The sequence below is a fragment of the Phasianus colchicus genome, chromosome Z, assembly GCF_987193195.1.
Source record: "Phasianus colchicus chromosome Z, bPhaCol1.hap1.1, whole genome shotgun sequence".
NCBI lineage: Eukaryota > Metazoa > Chordata > Aves > Galliformes > Phasianidae > Phasianus > Phasianus colchicus.
In genome coordinates, this window is record NC_143476.1 from 48,507,729 (window position 1) to 48,531,383 (window position 23,655).

General features: G+C 38.1%; 1 protein-coding gene across 6 annotated transcripts in view; it reads left to right on the forward strand.

Annotated features, from left to right (window-relative positions):
* Nucleotides 1–23,655, forward strand: part of SHC3 (SHC adaptor protein 3) — a 69,849-nt gene that overhangs the window by 24,049 nt on the left and 22,145 nt on the right. For all 6 annotated transcript variants that reach the window (XM_090131646.1, XM_090131647.1, XM_090131648.1 and 3 more), the window contains 3 exons: nt 1,246–1,316; nt 19,540–19,603; nt 21,581–21,700. In XM_090131646.1, coding sequence (XP_089987772.1) covers nt 1,246–1,316; nt 19,540–19,603; nt 21,581–21,700 — 255 coding nt within the window. The remainder of the gene's footprint in view (nt 1–1,245; nt 1,317–19,539; nt 19,604–21,580; nt 21,701–23,655) is intronic.

A 23,655-nucleotide genomic window follows, 5' to 3' on the forward strand; every position in this document is an offset into this window, starting at 1 on the left:
AAAAGTTATTTGATATTCTAGTTTGTTTTATTTAATGTTGTAATGACTTCATAATATTTAATAAATAATACTTGACATCTGAAAACAAAAAAGTAATTTCCTCAGCTTGTAAAAACTTTGTAACATGTTTCTATAGAAAAAGCACTGTTGAAGATCCTAGTAATAAGAAAAAACTTTTTTTTCAGTAGAATGAAAAAGTCCTAAGCAGACACAAAATGCTGACCTCACTTGGTTTTTGCACTAGTTTTGTGTCTAAATAGGTTTGATTACACTGCAGATTGGTATTATGCTAGAATAGTTAATTATCTAAAAACTCGTCCCAGCTTCCCCTAACTTTCAAAAGCCAGGTGAATGGCTGAGTGCATACAGTACATGTAGTGATGCTGCCATTGGATATGCCTGTCATAAGCTGGTTTGTACAAAGCCATTCTACAAATACCTGTTGAGATCTGCAGCTATAGCTGTAGGCTTTATCATGTGCAAATTATCCCTGCTTTTGGAAGCAAGTTCAGAATTCACCTGAGATTTTCTCACTCCTATGGTAGTTACTGTTACATTTGAACATATTTTCCAATTTACTCCCTGTTTTTCAAAGAGATGCAGGGCAGGAATGTGCTGCAATGAGTCTGGTCTTTTTCTAACTATTAGCCAACCTTCATATTCCTCCTCTCTAGAATAATTCTGTTGAAACCGTCTCCCTGCATTTGTTATTAGTGTATTTTCTTAAGATTTTCCTCTATCTTTATACTGTTGCCATTAATGAAAATACTAAGGAAAATCCCACCTGTCCCTGACGTGATCGTTAAGGAATCTTTGGATTGCTGATGCAGTTTTCAACTTCCCTGCCACAATTTTTGTTTTGTTTTCCCCACTAACAGTAGTTGAATTTGTTTTTCTGCATTTCCTTTTTTTTTTTTATTAATATAATTTTAAATTTAAATAGCTTTGAATGTAAAATAAAACATGGAAAATGAAAAACTAAAAGTCAGCACATTATGAACAAGATATATTAATGACATTAGATTAAACTTATAGAGAGATGTTGAATCAGACTTGAGACTTGAGTGCAATTAAGCGTTTATGGAATAAATCTGTGTAATATAAGATCATAATTACAAAAATCTACCTGACACATAGGATTCAAGGAATGTAAAAATACAAATTGTGCAATGCCTTTCAGTGTGTATTTTATCTTAGAAACCAAGAATAATTACATGTTTTTCAACTGTTTCTTTTTCCTTGCAGTACTTGGGGTGTATAGAAGTCTTGCGTTCAATGAGATCTCTTGACTTCAATACTAGAGCACAAATTACAAGGTAAGACTTTATACAAGTATATATTTAAAATAAAGTGTGAATTGTGTCCACAAAGAGGAAGGGATATGAAAAAACCTAAAGACAAGACATACAGTAAATATTTTATGGATGCCTTAAATCTGCTTTTTTTTTTTTTTCCTTCAAAAAAGCAAACATCACACCTAGTGTTAATACAGCTCCAATGGAGTCTAAGGGATACATTCCTATTCTTTCACTTGTTTTAATTTTTTAAATTTTATGTGCTAGGAACTGCTTTAGAAAACTTTAGTCTGTTTTTTAAATGATGCTGCCCCAAAAGGCACTTAGCATGCCATTTAAGCTGGCAAGAATGAGAACTGTATTTGTCTATAATCTGTATGCAAGTCTACAAGGCATTTGTCCAAGTTAGTCGAGGGAGCTAAAAGAAATAAATGGACATGTTCTCTTCCAAACGAACAAACAACAAGCTTATATCAGACTCTCATTACAATTCTTTGAAACCTATCCTGGTATTGTTTTAAAGGTAGTATAGTGTCTTAAGAAGTGACCATGAATCACTTTATTTCTAAGATATATTTTGAGAACAGTAGCAAATAGCATTTTGAAGGTGTTTTCACTTGAAAAGCTGAGGTCATTGATGCAGAGAACTGTTAGTGTTGCCATCTTCTAGCAACTGGGATCACATTTCAGATGACCATAGTCACAGCTGCTGATTGTCTTTCCTAATGCATACTTTATATACTATAGATAGCTGGATATTTCTGTCATTAAATGAGTAAAATGACATACTCTAGGCTTGGATGCCATTCTTATGGTCTGTATGCACTGTCTTTGAGTTACCCTTGCATATATCAGCTTTGAGTAGGACCCTGTGTGTCCCTAAAAATGTTTATCATACTTGCGAAGACACTGATTTGATGAGGGACATAAAAACACAAGGAGAGATTAATGGTAGAACTCTGAATTTCAGACAACATAGACAATGGTGGCATCTGAGAATTTTCTTACTGTATTGTTTTAAACTCATAGTATAAATTTCTGTGTTATTTGCAACAGTGAACTTCTAAAATGATTGTATGTCCAGGCAGACTTACGGTTCCAATGTTATGATACATCTGTAATGATCACTTGGAGTTTAGATGACTTATTGTGATAGGTTATTTTTCTATATTTCGTAACTGAAGATAGAGTTCAGCTTTTTTTTTTTTTTTTTTTTTTTTCTTTCTGTGCAGTCTCTTTACACTTTATGCCTCCATTGAAACAGCATTCCAATTTTCTTATTATTTTGTTTATAGGCACAACTCTACTTTTGATACTTAAGCATATACTTATGCATAAACTTAATTGTACTGTTAATCTGAACCCAGTGTCATTTGCACGAAGTATTGTGTCTTACAACTCTTTAAATACAAAATATTTTCTGGCTTTCATTGTGAAACAGACTTTGAATCACATTTTTTTTCTGTTATGTTATAGCATATTTGACTACATGCTGAACATACTGTTGGCTTATCTTCTCTTGACCACATTCTAGTGCATAGGATATTTTTTCAAGCAGGAAGCTCTGTTTTCATGGTTTGCTTATTGTTTAGCATTTGCTATTTTCTGATTCATAAAATAACAAGAACTTTCTAATTCTGATCATACTATTCCTAACTAAAACTTGTTTTAAAGTTGGAATCTTTCATTGGAATTGGAATCAGAATCTAGCACCTTAACCTGCATTTCATTAATTCCTCTGACTCCAGAAATCCTCATGTCCTGTCTTAAGTTCCTGCAGGAAACAGTCTGGTCAGGATTCATCATGTAGCATTTCATGTATGAGCCTATTTTTTAATTAGTTAATATTAATTGCTATTGAAGAATTATTAAAACTCACATTTGCCAGCTAGCTTGCTCATGTGCACTAAGAAGCACAACATAGGCTTCAAGTATGTTTTGAATTATTATAGCTGATATTCTCATATTAATACAAGCACCAGTTCCCTCTCAAAGAGACACCTGTAACTCTGTTCAACCCTTTATTACAAATAAAGTGAAAGTACCTGATGGCTACGTCTATTCGAGAGTGATAATTGTTTCAGTTTACCTCTGTTTGCACTAACTTCTGAATGATTCCCTTGGCTCCTGTCAAAGCAGTAGGCCCTTCCCTGCGGCCTGCTGCCAGCCAGGGGCTGCACTTGTGATCCAGCAGGGCATCACTGGGCTCCATGCGTTCTCAGCTCCCTGCAGCTGCACTACAAGGTCTTCTGTGTGAGGGGCGATGTGAAATTCTCTGTGCTTTTTTCAATATCTGGAGAAAGAGACTTCCTAGCAGCTCTGATTCTTTTCTGACCCACTACTTACTTCATAATTCAAACCTATTTTATGGATATGAACTTGTATCATAACTGTTCAGTATAATCCTAGACTTTGCAAAACCAATCACAGAAGAAACTGATCCATGTTGGGCCAATCTTATTTCTGGTATCATGCAATATTTGCCAAGCAGCATAGAAGTCATTCAGAAAAGATAACCCAAGTTATCTGGTGAGTGTGGAAACATGGATATACCTTTTCCTAATTTTTAGCAAATACTTAAAAATCTGGCTACCATTTTCACTTAACTAGTTGATCAGACATCCATATTATATAGGAAGAAAATGAGAAAAGATATATTTATAGCTTTGAAAATTCCATCCTTTATAGTTAACATATTAGGAGATAATCCATGTCAATATGAATGCATGGACTATTTTGACAAATCATAAATCATAATTTCAACACCAGGAACAGGATTGAAGCCAAGGTATCAACAGTCTGATCAGGGCTTTTTCCTGTCATAATCATGGGGTGAATTACAGTTATTACCAATCCACAACATCTAGTGCCATTGTATCTAACTCATGACTTGGTTTTTCTTTTCTACATTTTCACATATTTTTTGTAAATTAAAATGTTAATTAATATTATTAATATTTAATATTAATTATATAATAAATTTATAACAATATTATTAATATTATTAATATTAAAATATTAAAACTTGTAGATATACATTTATCTTTGTGTGACAGCAGTGAGCAAACACTTTCAGTTGTCATACTCATAATGAGATTTTTTACAAATTTGGTGGTACCTGACAAAAGGTATTTTTATCCTTGCTGTGGAAAATATTTCTTTAGAATTGTTTCAGAATGGCATTCGCTTAATTATGAACAAGGTAAGGGGGTGTAGAGTGAACAAAGGCAACGACGGGCGCTATAGAGAGGGATTTGGATGGGGGTTGACTCACCCTTCCTAGCAATTGCTTGGGGAGGGAGGGGAGGGGGGATAGCCAAAGAATGCGAACTGAAGAATGTAGCCTTATCTCTCTCCTGCTGCTTCAGGCACTCGTGCTCACATATTGGTTCAGGCTATGGCCTAGGAATTCCAGGGGGAAATAAAGCCTGCAAGTTCATGATAAGTCAGCAATTGGGCTTAACATCTAGGAGTGGAGAATATGATGATAACTTCTTGGAATCAATTGTAATATTCCCTCCTATTCTAATTGTAATATCATAATAATCTACGATTAATTTCTTGGAATCAATTGTAATATCCCCTCCTATTCTTGCGTATGTATAACTTGTCTCTATAAATATCCTTAACTGTCACTTTGTGGTGTGCAGGCTAGAAGGGGTTACCCCCACTTGCACCCAGCGTGTGTGCGCCGTGCTGAATAAATATACCTGCTTTATAACTCCTCTGTGGTTACAGACTTTGATTCTGCAAGTCAGTTTGGTGAGTCAGCCAGAAGAGTTGGCTGATCTGCAGCGCTGACTGGGATGGGGACTTAGGGAGGTCACTTAGGGAGGTATCTCGAGAATTCCAAGAACCTCTCAGGTATAACTCACAAGGCTATAATGAGAGTGAGGCTATAATGTGCTTGGGAATGTAAGCTTTGTTATACTTTGGAAAAAACGTGACCACAAAGGTGTGCCAGATCTGTAGTTTAAAGTGACCGGTTAGTGGGGGGGGGCATTTGCAGTTAGCTGCCAGGAGGGGGCCTGGTAGGACCTATGTAATGGGTAAATGTTCGAACTGGTTTTAATAAGAACTGTGTTCGTCGTTGTTGTTATCTTTGTAATTGTTAAGTGTTTCTGTTACAAAATTATTTCTATTTATAATATAATTCCAGGGAATTTGGTGTTCCGTGCCCTGGGGAAGTAGGCAGACTCCATTTCCCAGCAAAGGAGACTTTATAAGTGGCTGCCATATAGTGTGAATACTAAATATTTGATTCAGGGTGTGAGTGGTGTGAAAGTGGGAATCAAGTATAACTTGATGTTTGTTTCACCCTGAAAATGGTTGCAAGCCTGTACTTGTTAACAGAAGTACCAGAGTACTTGAATGTAATACTGTCCAGGAATTACAGTGGGATAGAGGAAACTGGCATTTTGGTTGGGATTGTGGACAGGGCTTTAAAGAGGAATATGTACTTGGTCAAACTAATATACCAGCTATAAGGGGTGGACTTTTGGGAACAAAGAATCAATAAAATTCAGTACAGGACAGCATGGGGAAAGGAAGTTTCCAGGCAAACCCTACTTGAAATATTGCTGGAGAGCCCAGGGGCCCCATGAGCAAGAAAACTTTAATTAAATATTGTAAAATGGCTGGAAGGTGGTGAAAAATGGCTTTTAAATGGCACTCTGAATTATAATACCAATTATAATGTTAAGATTGTTTTTGAAAAGGCAGGAGACAGGACATTGGAAGCAAGAATCACTTTCACCTGCAGAGACCGAGGAAAGGAAACTTGATATCCCAATGTTAGCATGGCAAGCCTCTGGAGGGGAGGGGTTGAGATATAGCAGATGTTGCTGTTGCTGCACTAATGCAGGGCTCTAGGATGCAAACGTCCTCAGGAAGAGCTTGGGGGGGACTGGAAGGGCCCAGGAGTTCTGCCCCTATTGAACAGAAAAGCGGTTAGTGCAAAAAGCAGCAGTGGATTTGGAAAGAGATGCAATAACAGTTAAGGGTGGAGCAAATTAAGTTAGGGAAGGAATTGCAGCAAAGTGTGGAATTTTTAGTAGACATTAGAGCAACTTGTTCGGTGTTAAAGACTTCTCTAACTCAGTAAGTGATGAATTTGTAACTGTAAAGGAAGCCATTGGCCAAGGTGAGAAGGCTTACTTTCTTAAGTCTTTATAATTTAGTATAGGTAAACAGGTGGGGATACACAAATTCTGTACGTGCCAAAATCACCAAAGCCTTTACTAGGGCAAGATCTACTAGAACAACTGGAAGCTGAATTAAAGTTTAGGGAAGGAAAGTTGGAATTTAAGGTAAAAGTAGATCAGTTAATAAAGATACTTAGTTTTGCATTGATCACTACCCCTGCTGGGACCAGAATCGTAGATGAAGTAAGTGATCAAGTTTATCCTGGGGTGTGGGCAGTAAAAACCCCACATAGGGCTAAGAATTCAGCATCAATAGCAATTGGAGTAAAGCAGGGAGCCCAGCTATTTTGGATTAAACAGTACCCCCTCAAATTCAAAGACAGAAAAGGAATCCAACCAATAATTGACCATTTTCAGAAATTTGGGTTGTTAGTGGAGTGTGAGTCAAAATACAACACACCCATCCTCCCAGTTAGAAAACCAGACAGGAGCTACTAGATAGTACAAGATTTAAGGGCTATCAGTAGAATAGTGGAGGATTTATACCCATCTGTAGCAAACCCATGTATGCTGCTCACAAAATTATCAGAGGAATAGGCATGGTTTACCATTCTGGACCTAAAAGATGCCTTCTTTTGTCTACCGTTGAGTCCCAAAAGTCAGCTGATGTTTGCCTTTGAGTGGGAGAATCCTGATTCCCCAAGGGTTCAAAATTAGTCCCACTCTTTTTGATAACCAAGTTGCCAAAGACCTGGAGCAATGGGTACAGCCCCAGGACAAGAAACCCTGTTAGAGTAGTGACCTTCAGAGTGACCTTCTGATAGCTACTGAAACAAAGGAGGTATGCATAGCAAGGACAATTAGTCTACTAAACTTTCTCAGACTTAATGGTTATCGAGTTTCTCCACAGAAAGCCCAGGTGGCACGACTGCAAGAAACCTAGTTGTGTTATGAAATCGCTTCTGGATTTTGAACCCTAGGAACAACAAGGAAGGAAGCAATTTGCCGGACTCTGGAACCTCAGACAGCTAAGGAGCTCCAGACTTTCCTAGGGATGATGAGGTGGTGCCGCCTATGGATATACAACTATGGGATACTGGTAAAGCTCCTCTATGTCCTTTTGAAATCCTGCCCAAAGATCCTCATACAGATTGAGAAAGGCAAATAAGAACAAGGTTTAAGTGTGGCAATTAGATGCGGACTCTGTTGTTAGTGCAGAACAAACACTTATTGCTTGTGATGAACTTGAACAATATGCACTTGCTCAAGTGCCTTATTAAACATGACTCTCCTGCTGCGTGCAGCAGTGCTGGATCTTCCATCTTACCCTGAAGGAGATGATGGCTTGGCTTGTCCCTTTCGTGCTGTCCTATGGCATCCACATCAGCACAGGCTCAGCTTGGTACTGGTGAAGTTGGCGTGGTACCAGTCTTTGCTGTTGTGGGTGTTAGACTGAGGCACTGGGTCTGTTAGCCTCATCTCAAACCTGTTGTACCTCAGTGGTGTCTCCTTGTAATAGGTGATGAGATTGAAGAGGCTGTCAAACACCAGGTTGTCGGTCAGGAAGAACCTGGGGATGCCAGCATCCTGCCTCCAGTGGATGCAGCAATGCTGCACCCTTTCATTACACCAGAAGGACAGAATGCAGTCCCCAACAAATGTCTCACTCTCCCTGATGAGGAAGGAGCCAACAGGGACTCCCATCTTGGTGCAGTACTCCGTCAGCAGCCACACAGCAATGTGCCACACACTGTGCCCTGCTCCCAGCTTGCCATAGAACCATTCCCGTGTGAAGTGCAGCTCAGTGTTGTTGCTCGCCTCCCTCTGTGCAGGTTGTCTCCACTGTTTGTTTCTGGCCGGAACGTAAAGCAAGATCCATATGTAATTCATGGGGTCTTTCATCATTTGGCAGTCCGCCTTCTGCTCCTTTGTCATGCATGGACCCATGGTTCCTTGCCACTCACCTTTGTCAGCCACCTCAGGTTCGGTGGGGTTTGCCACTGGTCAGCTTGACCTTTATAGCATCTGCTCACACCCATGCCAGATGTACAAGCTAGATGTCTCGTGATTATGTCGAGAGGTACTGTCTGACATAAACAGTTACAGTCTTCTAATTTTCTCCCTCCATGTCTGCCAAACTTATTTACACCTCCCAAGGTCTTTTGCTAATCAGAGTAAGAATGTCTTTATTTCCTCCCAGTGATATATAGATTAAAGGAAGTGAAATATGGGACCTGGATAAATTAATTGAGGAGGCTTGGAGAGTAAAAGGAAACAGGGATTTTAATAAAAGAAAGAAACTGGGAAGAACAGTAGCAGTTGCACATGAAGTGATACAACTACCTGAGAAGGTAGCTATCATGCATTGTAAAGCCCACCGGAAGGGAGAAACAACCAAAAAAGTGGGCAATGTGTCAGCTGACTGGGAAACAAAGAGTGGCAGAAATGGAGGACAAAGAGGTGCAGGTCCAGACAGTAAAATTCAAACTGAAGGTAAACCAAGATATTCAAGAGAGGACCAAAAATTGATAAAGGACTTAGGTGGGCAGGTGGGAAAAGGAGGGTGGGTTAGGATTGAGAACAAAATAATAGTTCACATCTCTCTATTATGGGCCATAATCATGGCTGAACAAAACTCACTGGATAACCAAGGACTTGTTATCTGAGCCAACAAATTGGAATTTATACACCACCATTAAACAGGTAACACAGCAGTGTGAGATTTGTTTAATCCTAGAACAGGCCCCAGGGTCCCGCTGGGACAAATAGGGAAGGGAAATTATCCTGGGCAACAATGGCAAATTGATTTCTTTGAACTCCCAAGAAAAGGGAGGTATAGACATATACTGGTATTAACAGACACCTTTTCAGGTTGGCCAGAGGCTTTCTCTTGCAGGACCAACAAAGTGCAGGACGTAACTAAAGTATTGTTACAAGAGATAATTCCAAGATTTGGGGTTCCAGAACATCATATATATAATGAAGATAAAAGAGCAAGTGTCGGGGATCCACTACACACAGGTTAAAAAGACATCTCAACCCCAGTGGTCTATTAAGAAGGCTGGACTGCTGAAACTAAGGATTAAGAGACAATCTGTTTAGAATGTGTTTTATAGGTTGCATGTATCATATAAGACATGCTTTAGCCTGGCATAAAAATACATATTTAAACATCACTAAAGGAGTAGTGGCTAGCCTAAACCTCATTGATTGTTGGATATGTACAGCCTTGCCAAGCGATGGAGGAATGGAACTCCCTCAGTATGGGATTTCCTCCACCAATTGGACACTATGGGATGGAGCAGGAGCTAGGTGTAGATGTGCAAATAAAATTGTGACAGTAGGAAAAATGATTTAAATTCAGTATACAACTACAATACTTCATTCGGATTTACAGAACTGTGGAACAGATTAACCGGTTTGTTACCAAACTTTGCCTGGCTAAAGCAACTCTTCATTACTTGCTTAGTCCTACTCTTTCTTGTAATATTCATATGTCACATTGTTTCTTGTGTATGTCTAAACAACCAGGTGAAAATTTTGAGACGTGGAAACAGCATAAGATACACTAACAGATGGAAAGCAGGGTGTATTTTCTTAAACCCTTAGGAGAGAATGATATTATCTAACAACACGAAGATTGCTAGATTATAGAAAAGAGAGGAATTTATGTGGAACATATTTATTTAGAATTGTTTCAGAACGGCATTCACTTAATTATGAACTAGGTAAGGGAATGTAGAGCGAACAAAGGCAATGACAGGCACTACAGGGAGGGATGTTGAAGGGGGTTGACTCACCCCTCCGAGCAATGGCCCAGAGAAGAGGGGTGGGAGTGGGGGCAGGGAGCCAAAGAATGCACCCTTATCTCTCTCATGGCACTCCAGGCACTCATGTGCTCACATATTGGTCATCCTAATTTTGAATCTTGCGAAAAGTGAACAGCTTAGAACAATTTATAAAATAATTTAAGATTCTTTAATTATGGGAAAGCTTGAATAGTGTACTAACAAGTTGTACTGCATTCATTCTTTTCTATAATGAATGTAATGTACTTTTGAGCAAATAAATGGAAGTGCAAGCCAAGGGTCAGTAGTTTAACGTAATGAAAAATAAAAGCCACCTGACTCTGCATGGTGCATCATTAATAATCAGGTGACAATTCTTGTAACACTTGTGAGGTCAAGATGACTTTCTTAAGGAACAAGATGAACAGAAGCATTTAATTTTAGACCTATAGGAGAGAAAAAGAGGACTTAAAGGCAAGAATGCTCAGCTAACAGGTGCAGGTGTCAAGAAGTCATTCATCTGAAACCTGCCACCATGAACAGAGAAAGGTGCACTGTGCCTTTAAGTTTTTGTGATCCCACCATTTCTTCCCTCAGGCTTTTTAGAAAGCAAAGATCAGGTAAGGAGTTTGCAATTCATCTAGTATTTGTAAGCTTATTGTTAAATCTGTTATAGAGTAATGAGTCTTCACTGCTTGTTATGTGCATGAGTGTAGTTATGCACTGGATTGAATTAGAATAACGTTGCATGCACTGTTTATTGTACAGCAATATCTGGGCTACAACGCTGCGTGTTCACTGATAGCTAATTGCAATTGGTTTACTGCATGCAGCTTCAGAAAATCATGCCTGTCCTTGCAGTGCAAAACACATTACACACTAAATAAATTGCATGCAGTGTCAATAACAAGTAGAACAGGGGAGCAAAGTTTTTCATACCAGCATTGAACCCAAATCCAAACTCTTATCTTCTCTGCAGCTATGCTGTGCTGAATGGTTTGAAAGAGTTTCCTCTACATATCTGGGGCATGAACCCATCTTCATTAAGAGTGAAAATCAAACTCATTGATGACAATATCCCAATCTCTTGGAGGGGTGAGAATGCAAATCCATATTTCTGAGTTTGTTTCGAGTTCAATGCTAAACCACATGAATAAAATTCAGTTCATAAAGTGTTTCCTTCAAACATATTTGTGTTCTTTCAGAAATTCGATATCAGCAAGCATCAGTGAAAAACAACTGAAGACACTGGAAAGGAAGATGCTTCCACTGTGTTTTCAGAGGATGGATAGTGATATAGGTTGGTTTGCCTAGGTATAGGGATTAGTACATTAGTTTAAGAACCAATATAAGCTAAGTTTAGCAAAAGGAATCCATAAGTGATAATTCTAAAACTTTCCATTTCAGCTTTATTGGATAAACAGTCTTGTTTTTTCCTCAGTAATTTTTCACTGGGGACATAATAGAATATTTTTATTTTCTGCCTCAATGATTTTGCCTTATGAGAAGTACTGGAGTCACAATAGAATGCTTTTATCTTTTGCCTCAAGACATGCAGGGACATTTTCCTCAGGTTCCACATACATTGTTTTTAAAAAGTGGTAAACTGTGGTCTAATAAGCAATGGAAATCAAACTGGAGAAAAGTGAATGAAAGTGAGTCAAAGGGTTCAGTGATGAAGCTGATGGTGAAAAAAGGGAAGAAGTAGGTGGGCACTTGACCACCCTGAATACCACTTAGCATTCCCAAAGTGACATTAGCACATATGTATGTGCTCTTGAGAAAGAGTGAAAATGTATTGCAAAGTACTGCATATGTATGTCTTAACTGTATAAATATAGAACCTGAACTCTGAGAGCGTAGGCTTTCTTGTCAAGTTGCCCGATGCACTTGTGAGGAATAAAGGAATGCCACTTTCTAACACCTCATAGGAGTTAGAGGGTTTTCTTCTCGGATTTCAGATGATAATAGGTACCATGTAACATCTTCAGAGAGTTTTGATCTCAGCTTTCTTGATATTAAGCCCTCTAGTGTTAGAAGATGCATGTTGTCTGCCCCTGCTTTTTGCTGTGTACTCTGGGTATGGGGCAGTAGTGAAGGACTGGTTTACAGGGAAACACAGAGCACAGCATCCTGAGTACATGGCTCCACAGGGCAGAGCTGGAAACAACACTGGTCTGCTTTCCATGGGCACACTTACCTTGGGGCCAAAGCCCTGGGAAGGAAGGTTGCTGGCCACTGCTGCTTTACTAGGAAGCAGGACTCCTGGAGGTGGGTGGAGTCATCCTTATAATTCAGACAACAGGCCATTAAGTGAGGCAGTGATAGCTGAAGTGGCTGAATATGTCAGGGAATAATTTACATTTGCTTGTTTAGCTATCAGTAGCACAGAAGCAGAATAGAATAAAAAGGATTCTGTATGCCTAATATTTATATCTTTCATTTTGATGTGTTACTTCTGGGGAAAAATGTTAACTCGTTTTTGGATTCATTTGACTGATGCATGGCAATGCAAAGCCTGAGTGAGAGTAATTAATTGAGCTCTCCCTCTCCACTTGCCTTCATGAGAAAGAGCCCTCAGAGGATTGGAAAACTGAAGAATCTGAAGCTAAACGTTCAAGGAAGCAGTTACAGTTGTAGCAGAGTGTCTTAACATACTCTCAAATTTTGTCAATAGCACCACGTGGTCTTATTACACAGAGAAATTTATGCCTTTTATGTGACATGTCTTGTCATACCAGACAGTTCATCAAAATCATGTAGACCTTCTAGGCAGATACATCTTCTATATTTGCAAAATGTCATAAATCTTATAAGATTGCATGATTGCATGAAAACACAATGTTAGAATGTTTATATTCTAATAGATGTCTTCCAAGACTCCTTTTTTATCTCCAAAGTCCTGTTTTAGATGTCGAACCAATTAGGAGTAAAGGAAAATATTCTTTAGATCAATTTTTAAAATTTTATTTTTGTAAGGTTTACTATGCCTTCCTTTGAAATACCTGCTATAAGCTATTTTTGGAGAGGATGCTATACTAAATGACCTCAGGCTGGATCCAGTCTGGAGGTTACTGTGATCCCCATTCAGATCCTGTCCCTCTCCCTGCCAACTACCAGAATAAACAGCTAGAGACCAGGCTGAATGGAAGAAGGCCTGGAGATCACAAAAGTGAAAGGCAGTTTAAGCCTCTAACTCCAAGTACATCTTTTCCTCTTTTTTCTTTCTTTCTTTTCTTTTTTTTTTTTTTTTGGTCTTATTCCTGACAGATGGAAGGTTGTGCAAAAGGAAAGGTTTCTGTAGGTATGGATTCAGAATCAAGGTTTTTTTATCCCTCTACTTTATATTCCCAAAGCTGTAAACTGTTTCAAGAGCTTTCTTCTTTGAAAGCTACCCCAGATTTTGGACCAAGATTATCAAAAACAAAACAATATTCAATTGCTTATATATGACTATATTCTCAGCAGCCTTTTTGGTGTCACCTGTTGGTAACATACATTTGACAAAACTGTAAGTTAAAAATTGCAATGGTTGCTCCAGTTTTCTAAGCGCAAAGCTTACTGTGTGTGCATGCAGAGTGAAGAGATAAGGTGTGTGGACAAACAGTTTCACTGCGCCTTTTTAAAAACCAGGGCATTGTTCAGAACTACTGTCCTAGGAGATATCATCAAAAGCAGTTGAATATCTCTGCTAGTGATGAATGGCACAGAGCATGTTTCTGAAACATGTGATAGAAGAAGGTAAAGATTGCATTAAAATTGCCTCAAATGTCCCTTAAAGTTAGGTTATGTATGCTGTCATAAAGCAAATGGACGGATAACATTTTATTTTTTTCTAGCATTAAAACCATAAAAAAGCTTCTGTTAGCAAATTAATGTTAGTCTCACAGTGAAGATGTAGGTGAACTAAAATAACAGCCATGTTGCCCTGCCTGAATTACCACTGGATAGGTTGCATGCTGTGTATGTAACGACATTCTGTACTGTAGTGGTTGCTGAAGACAGCCTTACTATCATATGAATTTTACCCAGCGTAACAAAAATGAATTTGGCCAGCTTTCTTTCATTTTCTCATCATGGATTTTCAACAGGTAAAAAGACTCAATTTCAAGAAACATACTGAGGGGAAGAGAAGGGCAAATTGCTTGCTGCTTGCTCTACCAGTTGACTGCAGCTCTTTGGCCAGCCTGATCTCACTCAACCAGACCCTCCTGCCTTTGTGCCACCAGTGACCAGTGACACATCAGAGTGACAGTTGTGTCCCTCGGATCCCCAAGGGGTGCCCCCTACACTATGAGTTGTGGTATCCACCCTGTGCCTGAACCCTGATCTGTGTTTTGTATTCTCCACTCTGTTTTAATCAGCTGCTTTTTCAGCCTTACATCACCTATCATGTCTATTGGCAGTTAAAGTTCTGTAAACTGTAATGTCTTGGTCTAGTCTTCAGAGTCTGTGCATGTCCCGTATGCTACTTCAGGCAGCACTCAGTTATTTTTCCTGTTTTGCAAACAAACAAGTAATATTTCAATTATTAAACAGATTTCTGAGAGTGCTCTTTGCTCTCTGGTTTTTTTTTCTTCCAGAAGCAAGTTATTTTTGTATTTAGCATAGATAGCACTTTGTATCTCCTCAGCGGATACTGGTACATCTGATTTACAAATTATTAAAAGAAGACTGCCAGGAATGTAACACTGTGAAGACATAACTGGAAGCATTAAGTACAGTTCTCCAAGATATGTCATGCTTGCATTAAAAAAGTCCCATCTTTTTATGTCTAATTTTAAACTTGTGAAGCCCTAGTCTTTGGAGGTGGCAGTTATAAAGCTGGGATTTAAAAGATTCTAGATGAAATTAATGAGAGAATATTGGTAGTTTATTAGTCTAGTCATAAAAAATATTTCAGACTAAAAACCAGTCAGAGTTGCTAGTCTTAATACTGGAGGTGGTTAGTCTTCTTCCACATATGTTGAAAAATCTGCTCAATTTTATGTGCTATCATTTCCCTGAAATACAATTTCCATAATTGTTGTGTTTGTTTTTTTTTTACTCAAATTGTATTAATTATAAACAGCAGCAATAAGGTTCAGCATTTCATCATTTAAATCATAGGAAAGGAGGGTATTTTCATATGGTGGTGTTTATTTAATAGAGAAATCCTCTATTTAATAGAGGAATAGATTTAAGCTTCCTGAATGGGCTATTTTAGATGATTGTCAGAGAAAAATATTACTAAAGTAATGAAAAATATCAGGGCATTAGCCTTTTTAATGAAACAAAGTAGCAGTATAAAATGTCTCTTTTTTTTTTTCTCCTTTTTTTTTTTTTTTCTGATAGAGATGTTGAGTCATTTCAAGGTAGAATATGTCAGTCTGGGGAAATGCACACTGGTAATTTTTCACCGGATATATTTGCATGCTGAAAATATTTTCAAAATGCAAAACGAGTTTTGTGCCAAGAAAATGACTCCACATTATGACCGTCTGCAGAATAGGAAATACCCTTGGACAGATTTGGAACTCAGCATTTGGTTCCTCATGCAGACAGCACAGTAGCTAATTTTAGAAGATATCAGGATTAACACTGGTTTTAATCACTGTGCCCAGTGATTAAGATGGTATGTGGCATAGAAAGATGTATTGTCTGCCTCTGTCAAATAACTCCTACCAGAAAGAAAATCAAGTCACATCCAACTTGTGCAAAGTCCATGCAACTGCTCAACCTTGCAAAGGCATCCAGAACTTCTGCTTTTGCATTCCATATGCAAGCATTTGTATGCACGTCAGATAATTGCACTCAGCCTAGCAGCTGTTTCTATTTCTGGGTATGATTTGTGGCTCAGGTACTTATGCTAGACATTTGCAAATCTATTAAGCTTAAAAGAGAAACACTGTCTCCTCTGTACTGCCTAGCAATGTAAGCTAAAAGAAGGCCTTTAGGATGTCTTTAGATGACTTTCTGTGCAAAGACCTGTCAACGGTTTAGAGGCTGGTTCGGCCGGGTTCCATGACTACTGGGGCAGAGGGATTTCACAAAATCTGCACCTCTGGAAAAGGGAAACAGGGGACCCCAAAATAATTAAAAACAGCGGCAACAATCTGATAACTAATTTACTAAATATAGTGTTGCAATGCAAGATAACACACCAAAACCAAGAATCACGAAACCATGACAAGACCCCAAAGATGATTTAGAATATTCTGAATAGAGATTCAGGAACCTTCCACCCCTCCCCCCAAAAAGTGCATATCTGTGTGGTGTCAGGTATTCAATTGCCCTTTTTCTTCTTGTTTTTATCACCTCCTTCCATAACACTTCTCTGTAACCCTGGCAGAAAGGTACTGAACCTTTTGTTACAGGTACATAAAGGACTGTTGCCAGACTTCACTGATCTCACGATTTATTTAATAATATATTTTCTGAAGTTCCCAGTATTTTCACCAAAAGCATTAACTCAAACCTTGCAATTGTTTGAGTAGATTTAGTATTCACAGTGTTTTTAAAAATGGACTTTAAACAAATTGTCAAATTTCAGTTCAGATTACCTGCTTACCTGACATGCATCTCAATGTGCTGTCACCTTTCCTTCCACATCCAGCATTCATGCATTTGGGAACACTGAGTTCAATAAAGCTGAAGTATTTTACTGAAAGGAAGGACTGTTACAGGAAGATCTATAGTGCTTTGTTACTGAATAGGAGGATTTGTACCCTGGCTTTTCAGCTGTTCTGTGCTCTCCCAACTGGTCCACAGAAACCAAGGCTGCCCTGCTGTCCCCAGCCCCTCTAGAGCTGGTTCATTTTCTGTCACATAAACAAGCCATGGTTTTGATCAACAAGGTCCTTGAGTCAGATTGGTATGTTGAGTTACGTACTTTATGCCTGGTAACTTGGAAATGGCAAACACAAAAGGCAGTACTAGAAATATTATAAACCCCAACTCTGCACCAGAAAACTACATACTTGTAAACAGTTTTGGCCAGGCCAGAAAATGACCAGAAAATTTCCTTTTCTTCCTGCTCACTTCACATTGCTGCAAAAAATAGAAAATTAGGAAGGCAATAGGAAGAGAAAGGAAATTATGGACAAATATATCCATCAAGCACACTGAATCTAAAATGCAAAGTCTTTTTGTAATAGGCAAAACCTATGAGGGATCTTATTACGTCCATTGTGCCACTGATAACAATAAGGATGAAGTTCTGGTGGTGATTTGTGACAGCAGTTTGCAGTGGGGGAGGATGAGGTATGGATCTGAGAGTTTTGGGCTTCCAGCCACATTGCCTTCAAAGAGTCCAGTGCAGTATAAGAAGGAGATGGAAAACAACAATGTTGAGTTCAGTAAAAAGATAAAGGCCTCTATATAAAATAATGCCTGCTGTTTTTGTGTTATATTAAGAAAATATTTTCTGGCAGAGAAGAAAATTTATTTTTCATCATTACATTTTCAGAAGTAACCTATGTCTGAGTATCTCGTGGCAATAAGCGTTTGTGATGCTTGCTGTACTATATTTCTAAGACATATCAGAGCTGCTTATTTAAACAAACTTTTTTACCTTCTGTGTGAGAAAAGTTAGTAGCTACTTTAACTAAAAGATTTGTTTGGGCTCAAAGAAGTGCTGTGTTGAATGTAGGAATGACCACTGTACTGTGAAATGGGGTGCTATTGTAGCTGTGATGGTATAAGGGCATAGACAAAGCAGAATTTGTAGTGAGAGGCAATTTTATTAGATGAGCAGATGTAGCTGGGAGAAAAAACAAGCTCTCCTCTGGACCTGAAGAGAAAGCAAGTTCTCCTCTGGACCTGAAGAAAGGATCTGAAAGCTTTTTGATGATTTGTTTCATTGATTTGTTTCATTAAATCTCGCTTCAGAATGGCAGGATATTAAATCTGCTGCAAGGCCTGTTACTCCCTTACTCTCCTCCCCAAAAAACATGCAGTTCTTTCATATGACTTGAACTTTGGGCCTGCCCTAAGTAAAACCAGCCCAGGCACAACTATGTATTAATTACTAAGTATGTATAGGTAAATCGGTGATATTTGCTGAGCTATTACATATTGAATGCTGAAATATATATGGTGTTTCTCTCCAGACTCTCTTGTTGATCCTATGCATTCACTTAATGTGTTGTTGAAAAAGCATCTTGCATATGGCACAAAATTAAAATAATACATATTCTTATCAAGATTGTGTTTCTATGCTTTGAGTATTTTGACTGTTCTTTATTTCACAGTTAATTTATTTCATTCTATATATTGTTTGCATAAAATACACACTTTTTGCAAGATTTTAGGCCAAAAGACATTGAGCTATTATTCCAAATTTATATTTAAATAAACAACATTTGCAGTCAGCTTTACTGGACTCCATGCAACAATTCTATATTGCAGTGTCGGTGGCGCAGGTCTATTAACAGTACAGTAAGCACTGTAGATAATTGTCACAGGAATGTCTGGATATGCAGAGTAGCACATTTTAAACAACAGGCAGATGACTGACCATTTTTGTAATCGTTTGTTAAGTACTGAGGGTATATAAAGGATTTGTTGTCGCTGTACAGTTTGAAAAAAAAAATACTAGTACATGGTTACTCTCGTCATTCAAATTCATTTTCAATATGATTTTCTTTCACTTAATGTGGTATATGATGAGAAGAATGAGGAAAAGTGAGGAAAAATGTTTAGAGCACTAATTTTGATTACAATAGCAAAAATATGGTCACAAATAAATTACTTAGCTCATATTGAACACGTTATCAGTTAAAATTGTGTCAAAACATACTTCATACACCATGCACATTACCAAGAATACTGCAGGTTTCTGATATTGTCTAAAGCCAAAAAGGTGGTTTTGCTGTGTCTGAAGAAGTGAGATAAAGAACTGTTACTAACCCTTGCTTTACAGGAAAGTATTAAAATTAAGGTGTAAAGCAACGTTAATTAAATGCATGTATTGTGTTCTGATTCCTCATGGCCTGATAAGATACAGGAATGAGAAATGGAAGAAAATATTAAAATAAATATTCTAATTTAAAGCGATGGAAGATCTCTTTAATAGTGTGAGAAAACACTTTTATCCTTTGCAGTTCTCAAAGTATTTTTCCTTGCATTAATGCTGGCTGCTTGTTGCCTTCTGCTTTACTCTGAAGTAGTCTAAATCAGAATAGTGGCTCTTTTATTGGTGAGGGGAGCTCACTGATTCACTAACTGTCCTCACATGTGAACAGAGATAATGTCTTTTCCAGTGCATTTCAGAAGTACAATGAAGAAATCCAGATGTACATTTGCCAAAAACCTTTTTTTTTGTCTTTTCAGGGAAGCAATCAGTCGTGTTTGTGAAGCTGTGCCTGGTGCCAAAGGAGCCTCCAAGAAACGAAAGGTATTCTTCCCTTCTTGTAGTGAAATTTACTATGTTTTCTTAGTTCAACACCAAGAAGACCAGGCACAGCAGGCAGGAAACTTAAAGCAGCTTTTAGAATTGCAGATCATTAACTATTTAAAGTATTTGGTTTTTCACACACTGTATACTGCCTCTCATTCTTTTTGTCAGAATCCTCTTTTACAGGAATCTTGAAGTAGGAGTACATCTCAAAAACAAACTGAAGCTTGTTCCTACTGTAGGAACTCCATTATTGTGTGTGTATTTTCTTTTGTAGATTTGCAGGTGAAAGGTTGAAACCAAACAAAATGGGATACATGAGTGAATTGTGAACGTCCATACTGGAAACTACTGAAGAGTTCAAAAGTATACATTATTTTGAAAGTGACTAGATCTGTTTAAGGAGCATAGCTCTTCTGGTGACATTTAAAGAGTTTGGAAATTGCTAGTTTCTGGAAATTGAAAGAATGTGCCCAGCAATTTCCTGTTTCACATGCTCTTCCCTGAGCAGCACTGGCCTATCACACTGATTACTATACTTTGATTCTTATGTGCATAGTAGGAATTAGGATCTGCAGGCAATGAATGGAGGAGGCCTTGACTTGGTCCCTGCAGCACCATAAGCTCTTCTACATACCCATGAGCAAAGCTGGGATTCAACGCTAAGCCTCAGGGAGAGAGTGCAGAATGAAATTAATTGTGACACTTGTGTGTGTTTCTGGATGCAGAAGGTGGTGGAACAGGCAGGTGAAAGTGAAATCTGCCTGCTTGCCACTGCCTGGCCATTTGTGCTGTCCCCACAGAACAGAGAGACTGAATTCTGCTTCTGCAATAGGAAATATTCCCAAAATAAGGCAATGGAACCACATCTGTGACAGCATAATTGGAAATTGTCTCAGAATTGAAGTTGTGATTCTTGTCTTCTACAGGAATTTTATCTCACTGGCAGTGTTAGGTTCTGCAGCCTTTGCTTTTAAACCAAAAAAGGCAAAATGCCTTTTTTTAAGTGTTCTGTCACGCAAAATATAAGAGTCTCACATGCCTAGTGAGACACCTTGCAGTATTACTATATTTAGAAGTAGTGTCACTTATCAGTTGTGAAAAAGTACTGTTCTTAAAATAAATCTACTGGTTCAGAAGAAATTTTGCCCAGCAACAAAATATCAGCAAAATGTTAAAGATGAGTTATCTGATGTCAGGGTGTAACTTCCATGGTTTTGCCTCTACTGGTTACTGATTTGGTTAAGGAGGCTTCTTGAGAACAGTGGCACTGTTAAGTGGGGATCATCAGCCATTCCCAGCTGGGAAGGGTTTAAAAAGAAATAAAAATAGTTAAAAGAGCTTGTTTTAGAAAGCTTTGAGTGAAAATACTGTCTCTGTAACATTATGAATGAAAACCCATGAAGCACAAATGTTGCATGCAAGTAATAAGTAGTCAGTGTGTTTTTAATCAATCAAACAGAAAGGAAAAAGTTAACAATGAATTTAAGCTTTAAGGAGGAGTACAAAATTGGCCAGTCTGGTAGAGACAAAGCTTACCAACCTTGCAGGCACTGTATATCAAATACATTGGCAGAGGAACACTGCCTGCAGTCACAGTTCTGCGTTCATAACCTCATTATCAACATGCATGTGCAGCTGTATGTCCATGGCTTGTCTGCTGTTCCTGGGCAGCCTGCTTTTCAGGCTGCGTCTACCTAGATAAGGCAGCTGTATGAGCTGCCAGAGGTGGAAAGTTTGTGAACTATGTATGAGCTGCTCTGAAGTAACCTCTTACTTTACAGTTTGATCAGGCGTCAGGGTACACCTACCTAACTTGTAAACACTATTAGTAAGAATAGTAGAAATGAGATACTACCTCCAGAGAAAAACAGCTGTTCCGATGAAGGTTAGTGACTTTATTATTTGGGATAACCCTATCTACAAGAAAGGTCGCCCAAGTAAACAGAACAAAAATATGCTTGTTCCCCCCCACAGACACCGAACAAAGTTCTGTCCAGCATCTTGGGAAAGAGCAATCTTCAGTTTGCAGGAATGAGCATAATGCTGAATATTTCTATTGCAAGCTTAAACCTTATGACTCCTGATATGAAACAGGTGAGTATAAGTACCATATTAATTTGTGAGTCTTTTGGCAAACAGCGTAGTGTGCAGTTATTTGTAGTCTACCAACGTACTGGCTCAAGGTGTTATTACTCAATATTGTTAATAAAGTGAATGAAAATAGAATATAAATCATATTAGGAGTCATATTATGCTGGAGCATTCGACACAGATTTGATTTTCTCCTTACCATGCTTGAGGTTTTGCTCTTAAGGGACCTGTAATTTGAAAAGGCATTCACTGGCTATAGGAGTTCTTATTAGGCACAATTACAAGCATTCAAAGTGTTCAGAGAGGTGTATCTGGAGTAGGCGACTAAAGGACGGAATGTGCAACCCTGAATTTTTTTCATTCTTCCCTCTTGGAGCCCTGAAGGGCAAACTGTTTCTAAAGTGCTGCTAAAAAATATAACTGGAGGGATTTTGCAGTGCACTGAAATGCCAGTCTTTTCAAAAGACTAGGCAGCCTTTTTCAGGCAGCCTATTTCTTCTTCTCTGTGCTGAAGGTACCCTACAGACATTGGGGAAACACTGCATTGGTCTGTGAATGATGTATGAGATGAGAAAAATCCTTGCTCAGGGTATAGAGAAAGCAGACAGGCTTGTGTATTCACTGCAATGCTATTTGCAGGGAGCCACATACTGTGATAAGGCGCACAACTTTCTGCCCAGATGGGGAAAAAAATGTTTTTACTGTCTTCAGGAGCCTCAGGATTATAGAAGAAAATGAATATACACATTATGTGTTAAAAAGCCTGCTGTTCATTATTATATTTTCAGTGATTATATTTTCAGAGATTCTTATCCTCTATTTCAAAAGCACTGTAATCTTCTACAACGAGCACTGAGACAATCAGTACAGTGTTATGGTTGCTTGCAGTATTTTGGAGCCTTATTATGCTATAGATAAAGCGATGTTTTTCATGAGGACAGTTGCCCACAGTCAGAAGCATAGGAACTTGATCTATTTATATTACATCTATTTACCTATTTATAATATATTACATCTATTAAAAAAGTGCCAGACCCTGAAAGTGACTTTGTTTTCGGCTGACATCAGAGTAGAAATGCAATTAAATGTTATATCCTTGAAAAGGATCCTCCCCCAAATGCTTTGATTTTTTTCTGTGGGTGATGAAGTGATAACCAGTGAGCTGAAAAACAAACAAAAAAAGGAGTTGACAAAACTGTTTCTTTCATTTCATTATTATCCTGGATGCTCCCAGATTGAGAAACATCTGGTTTCTCAGAGATCCAATTTAACTATTGCCTCTTGTTTGTGCTGAGCATTTGATTTGAAAATAAGCATGGCACAGCAGCTCTGCCCTTGGAGGCTTCACCGAGGAATATGGCTGTGGGCATCTTCTTCCCAGAGGAGGTGAAATGAAAGAAAAAAGGATGTTGCAGGCTCTTGGGTGGCAGGCAAGCAGTGGCTTATGTCCCTGCACAAGAATATTGTGACCATGGTAAGCAAAGGCATATGGAACCTTTTTGTTTTCTTTTGTTTCATTTTATTTGTTTAAAGTGCAGATCTGGCTTGGCTGAGGTTTTTCCGAACAATGTGCCAAGCAGAACAAACTCCTTCATTGAAATTAGGGCAAGTTACCAACTATTTGACACTCCTTTCAATATTTTGTTATTGGGGAAAAAATTTAGTTTGCCTCAAACTAATCTAAAATGTTTAACTATGGAATTTGGAAAAAAAAAAAAGTCTTACATTTCCTTAAAATTTGAAAAAATATTTTTGAGACAATCTTAATTTTTCTTTTTAATGATGTAGAATGAGATGTTTGCACAATACCAAAGGTGCAGAAAATATCTATTAGTTCACTTTCATTGTTAAGTTCACTTCCTTTTTATGGAAAAAAAGATATAGAAATTCTCACTGCTGAATACAGAGTGGTGGTTCTGCACTGAAAACTTAAAAATTAAGGATATATCCTGAGGCTG